General features: G+C 45.5%; 1 protein-coding gene across 3 annotated transcripts in view; it reads left to right on the top strand.

The window, feature by feature from the left end:
* The first annotated feature begins 59 nt into the window (after positions 1-59).
* The window catches only part of colgalt2 (collagen beta(1-O)galactosyltransferase 2), a 28,477-nt gene continuing 22,184 nt past the window's right edge, over positions 60-6,352 (top strand). Inside the window, exon 1 of one of the 3 annotated variants that reach the window (XM_035415013.1) lies at positions 60-700. Coding sequence is in view for 1 of the 3 variants with exons in the window: in XM_035415012.1 (XP_035270903.1) it covers positions 1,606-1,844 (239 nt within the window). In the remaining 2 variants the exon portion in view is untranslated. Of the gene's footprint in view, positions 701-1,265; positions 1,845-2,303; positions 2,583-6,352 lie in introns of those variants that run through there. The other 2 variants (XM_035415012.1, XM_035415014.1) reach the window with 2 other exon arrangements.

Raw genomic sequence — 6,352 nt, 5'->3', positions numbered from 1 at the left:
GTCCATCCAGTTGTTTAATTTTATTACAATTCACTCAGTGAATTAACTTAGAGTATCAATAAGAAAGGGTATACAAAGCGTACGTATATGCTGCTGTGCTATATTTACAATTGTGTATATATTTCTATTGAATGCTAATCAATGACATTTAAGAATACATACATATGGAGGAAGTGAACAATCACGAAAAATGTATATTTATAAAACAAAAGTTTCACGTTTTAAACCAAGTTAGAACAACCATTTGAAGCACTAAAGTCTACAATGTTGGATATATACTGGATATGAGCACTGTTCCTATGGACTACTGGTGTCACGAGAGGGCGCTCAGTAGCTGTTTAAACTTCTCACAGGCAACAAACATACACATTGGCTAATTGCACTACATACATAGTGAACGGCTGTTAACAGAGATGTCCTATAATCTGATAAATTAAAAGTACACTAATTAGTAAAGTGAAGAATAAACATTGAACTAGGAAAGTTAAGTGGTTAAATAAATAAACCTGGCAGTTAATGAGTGTGGGCACTGGGTGAAGTGGGTATTTGCAGCTGTGAGATGATGTCATTGATGACTTCATGGAATGCACTGAGTCCGTAAGCGATGGAGAGAGAGAGAGAGAGAGAGAGAGTCACAGATGGAAAACATATATGAATTTGTAAACTGAGATTATGTGCGTAATACACTGGAGGAAAAATGGTGAAGGCGCCCAGATAAACACTGAGAAATTAAACTGTGCATTGGTGCTGGATTGCGTTACAGGCATTTGGCAGGTTTAAATAATGTGGTACATAGGCTCGTACAATGCTGATCCAAATTCTACATGAATTTACAGGTATACTACACAGGGAATAATACACACTGTGAGACATCTCTTTCAAAACGGCTTCTTACTATACACACATTACTGTCCTTTTATGACGTTATGCCTTTGTGTAGTTGCTGGGAATATAAGATGCACGCGGAGGACATTCAGTAAATGTTCCCACGTGGTACCAGTATGTCTACTCTACGTTTCTACAGATACAGATCTATGACAAGATGTTTGTGTGTTGTAATACATAGTAGTGATGTCAACATGACTGATTTTATAAGATGTCAGACCGACATTATCTTACTACTGGATGCGCTATAGGCTCATTAATGGGGTTGATTGTGTGATATTGTGTTAATGTTCCATATAGTCTCTTAATTTGGCACACACGTGAATACATGAAAAATATGCACACATATGCACGCGCGCACATGCAACACGGCCCGCAATGATATGATTAGTCAGCAATAGAGCAGGACTTGTCATGACGAGAAGAAAATCGGGCAGAAGACACACTAATGTAATGACACGTGAATTTGACGGTTCCATATACTCAGAGACTGAGCATTCTTAAGTGGAAGATTTATTACTAGTAGGGTATTCCAGAATCTGGCCGAATGAATAAAATAATAAGTAGCCTTCGGGAGGTAGGGGTCTGCCCACACTCCCTCAGTCCTTCCAGCCCCCCTCTTTCCCCCTCCCTTCTTACTTCGCTCCCTCCCACCCCTCACGCACATATTAACTCGCGGCACGGCCGAGCTCAGGTTGGAGTAACGGTGTTCCTTGGGAAATGATGCCGGCGGTCGAAGTTGCCGAAATCGGGCTGTTCTGCGCGCTACTGGCCGCCCTGGTGCCGGGGAGCTATCCCGAACTGGTTACTCTCGTGCAGGATACTGTCCCACCAGAAACTCCCCTGCTGAAGCCGAAGGTAATGATCGCGATCCTGGCTCGCAACGCGGCGCACAGCCTTCCACATTACCTGGGCTGTATCGAGCGGCTGGACTATCCCAAGGATCGGATCGCTATCTGGTGAGAGACAGAAGTAGAAGAGAAGCGAGTCTTGCAAACTTTCGTGTACACTTTGCACACACCGGCACGTTTGTGTTTCACGGGTCTACAACTTTCTGATGTATGGTAGTTGTTGCTCTGGACGGTGAGTTACGTGTTTGTGTTATTGGCGGTGTTGGGCGCTAATGAAAACCTGCTGAACAGAGAAACAGAGCCGCCGCTGTCAGCGTGCGCGAGACCATACTGCACGGGCTAACGACGGCATCCCGCTGGTTTTTTTTTAATTAGACTGAAGTTAGACTGAGATGAAAGGGATATTTAGGGGATATGAAGGGTGCTGAGTTTGTTTGTTGCATTTACGTGCGGAAACGGCTAGGTAAGGTAACCATTAGCCGAGCTAGAAGAAGAAAAAAAAAAGTTGTAATGGCGCTTTTGGGGGCATTGATGTGGAACCCCCCGGGGGCTACTGTGTGATCCCCAGAGCATGCTAAAACGGGCTGACAGTCTAGACGAAGTGGACCATTTGGAAATCATGCGTAAAAATGTGCGGAGGGGAGACAATTAATTGACAGTTTCTTAAGCGGATGAAGAAAAGGCCGCTCACAGCCAGGGAGAACATATTGTTCCAGAGTGAATGCAGGAGGGAGACGAGATGGCGGATGTACCCTAAAGCAACAAAATAGTGTCTCCCAACCTCGGGCTGCAGATCGCATTAGCTGTGCGGTTCGGTGCGTCAGTGTTCCTCTGTTTCAGGCTAAGGTCAGTTGTGTGGGTCTATTGCTTTATTGGCATTCCCTATGTACCTTCCCCCCCCCCCCATTTTAAAGTTCCCTTTTGTTTGCAGGGACTGTATGTTCATCTGTTTCTCATTGACACCCACCCCCCGACACACACACACACACACCCACCACGAGTAAGAGGCAATGTGTGGCCAGCCCACCCCCCCCCCCCCCCCCCCCATTTCTCTCATGGTAAATAGCTAAATAAATCAGCTTGCCTGCGTTGCGCTCGGGGACCGAAACTGGGGGCGTACCCGCAGAGATTCCTCTGCCCCCACGGTGGCATCTGTGCGCATGCTGTTTTTATGATTTCTGGCTGAGTGGAGCCCAGGGCATCATCCAGGATAGACCTTCTTAACCACCGTGTCTCAGAGACGTGGCGCTATACATCTCCCCGTCTCCCGCTGTGGCCTCGCGTGAGGTTTCCTACGTCTGCTGAGACAGGGAGAGAAATAAGCTAATTGAGGCAGAGTCTTAAATCCAGCCTGGAGGAAGGCTTTGGAGAAGCAGCTAAGCGCCTGCAGCCGGATCTCTGAACAGGGCCTATTAATTCACACCTACAAGGCTGTCAAGTGTCTGGTGTGCAGAAATCTGGAGATCACTGAATCTCAGTTTATCAGAACCACAATCGGCCCCGGGGGGGGGGGGGGGGGGGGGGGAGATGAGCAGTTGATTACAACCTTAAGAGAGGGAAATCTCTTCAGGGTTCTTTATTAAAAAAACGGCTCAGAGTTGAATCAGTTCATATCACTCCAACAGCCTTTCTTACTGTAGCATGGCCTAGCATTTGGAGTCTTGCAAGAGCACAGCGATGGTTTAACTTTTGCAAACGAACACTGTTCATTCACACCAGCGGTGTGGATATATGTATAGATTATTGTGTGCGTGTGCATGTATGTATGTATGTGTCTACACGTGTACATGTGCTTGCGTGTATGTTTTCATGCACGTGTGTGCTCTGATTCCTGAGGAGGGCAGGGCAGCTCGTTTTGAGTGAGTATTCCTGAGAGAGTAGCCTGACCTGTAGTCCGCTCCCCCCCCCCCCCCCTCTCCCAGGACATCCTGAAGCCTATGGAAAACAAACAGAGGCGTCTGAGAGGGGGAGTGTGAAAGAGGTGAGAGACTCTCACTGTGCTGTGAAAGAATGTGGGGAATTAGAGAAAAAAGAAAGAGTGAAAGGGGGTGGGGTGACTGCTTATTTGAGAATTACCCAGGGGCACGGAGCAGGTCTTTAGAACACATTCCACACACACACACACACACACACACACACACACACTCGCGCACACACACACGCACGGTGCCCTTCCCCCTTGGGCTACAGTAATCCCTGGCTCCGTCCAGTGATTGGCCGGCACATCTGGGTGACCTCACCGGCAAACCCCATCCCGACCAGGTGATTGGTTATCAGATCTGAGTTTGGTCCAGCGGTTTGTGGCAGCACATTTCAGCTGGGTCCAGTGATTGGCCGGCACATCTGGGTGACCTCACAGGCAAACCCCGTCCCGACCAGGTGATTGGTTATCAGATCTGAGTTCGGTCCAGCGATTGGACAGGAGATCTGTGCCGGACAGTACAGTGGCGCTCGCACACCTGCCTGCCTGTTTGTCAGAAGTGATTTTCCAGGTGTTGCGGGAAATCATAAGGTGTGCTGCTTCTCTCGTGCCCTGGAGGCTGGTTCCAGGTGCAGAAGAAAACTAATAAGACAAAGAGAATGAAAGATAGAAAGAGAGTGAAAGAAAGATGTGTGTGTGTGCGGGGGGTGGTGGTGGGGAGGGGGGGGTATTGGGAATGAAAAGCCAAACAATGTGTGTGTCGTGGACTTCTACGAGGGAGGGAGTGTGTTTTTGATCAAGTGAACAGAAACACAGCCGTGTCTGTCTCTTTGTATTGTGTGTTTTGGGAGGGGGGGGGGGGGGGGGATGCGGAATGCGGTCGCAACTGAAAATGATCACAGCGCTGCGTGAAATCGATTACCCCACGGCACGGATCAGAACGACGAGCGACTGAGATCATGCGTATGGAAATTCACAACAGGCCCCGACGTCGAGGGATTTTCACGGGATGAGCACCAAGTATGCGCAACGCTCGAAATATGCCCAGGTTCTTCAGAGGGACTCCCCAAAAGTAGACAGCGAGTGAGTGAGCGCTCGTATAGGATAAAGCGAGGGTTATTTAAATAAGACTGATGTCTCGATGTAGCATCTTCCTCAGAGTCAACCGGTATACTGGACAAAGGGGGTGTAATCCTGTGTGTTGACATGGCATATTTTTTTTGTCTATGTCCACTGTCCTGTACTGAGAGCGCCTCCTTTTTTTAATAAGCTTTGGCTCATGCGCGCAAGCTAGTCTCCGTTTCATTATGTACAAGGCTCGCCTTGCTAATTCTGGACATACATACGAATCAAATCGCATGTACGATTTCTGTGTAAGTGAAGGCGTTTAAGACCCTGTGAAATCAAAATCAGAATTTTATTTTATTTTTTGCGTATACAGAAAACACATACTATTTAATTTATTTGAGCTTTTGAACGAGTTTTGTATATTTTTTACAGAAGAAAATTCTAACACGATCCAGTGCAGCAGAATTTTGTTTTGGTCATTCATAAACTACCTTTCCTGCAGAGGTAACATTGCATGTACATTTTTAACCAATCAGTAGAGTGACTTTTCGGTGGACTGCCAATCAGAAGAGAATATCCATACAGAACAGACACACTCTGTCAGACCTCTTGCTCTCACGTTCAGAAATGGCATACATTGCATCGAGTGGAAATGTTTATATTTTCCTGTTGATACATTTTAAAAAGTAAGAATACCCTACATCTTTATCTTGGAGTTAAATAAACCCTTTAAATGTAAGAAAATTATACATTTCACAGGTCACAGGTCAGATCTTCCAGGTTTTTTAGTTTAAGTAAGAGGTTTTGGTCTGCTGTCATTTTCTAATGCTGTGCTGGCCAATTTCCCATAATTCCCCTTGTGTTTCTGTGGGTTCTGGGGGTGCACCTGGAGAAAAGGTGGATTATTCATTATCAGTCTCTGTCTTCCAGTCTAGTTTAAGGATATATATATATATATATTTTAAGGATATTACGGCTTGTTACGGATGTAGTCTGTATATATTAAGAATTTGTACTTCAGCCCTTGATTACACTCTCAAAAACAAGTTAGAGTGGAGGTACATTTGTGTTCTGTAAGGAACAAATTTCCCTAAATTGCCCATAGGTATGAGTGTGTCAGTGAATGGTGTGTGTGCGATGGACTGGTGACCTGTCCAGGGTGAATTCCTGCCTCTTGCCCAATGCATGCTAGGTTAGGCTCCATCATCTCCCGACCCTGACCAGGAATAAGCAGGTATAGATAATGGATGGATGGATAGCTGTAAGTTGCCCTTGATAAGAGCGTCTGCTAAGTGAATATAATTTAATGTACTTAGGCCTGTGAATGCCAGAACTTCTCTCCTGTAACCCTACAGATGGATTTTATTTTACAGGCTAATATACTCTTGTTCACACAGCAGTTATATTAAGTGTGACTTATCTGTGAAGTCGCTAGCCAACAGACTGGGAGCAGGTTGTAAACTGGTGACGAACATCGCATTTTAGATGAGGACATTTCTAAATGTATAATATATTATTTTGAAATTCTTTGTTTTTATCTTCCCACATGCTCTGATTCAATATACATTAATATTGGAGTCTAAGGTTTCCAGTTTAGATACAAATTGGATATTGTATTTACTGGCTG

The sequence above is a fragment of the Anguilla anguilla genome, chromosome 4 (assembly GCF_013347855.1).
Source record: "Anguilla anguilla isolate fAngAng1 chromosome 4, fAngAng1.pri, whole genome shotgun sequence".
NCBI lineage: Eukaryota > Metazoa > Chordata > Actinopteri > Anguilliformes > Anguillidae > Anguilla > Anguilla anguilla.
This window is presented reverse-complemented; position numbering and strand designations above follow the sequence as displayed.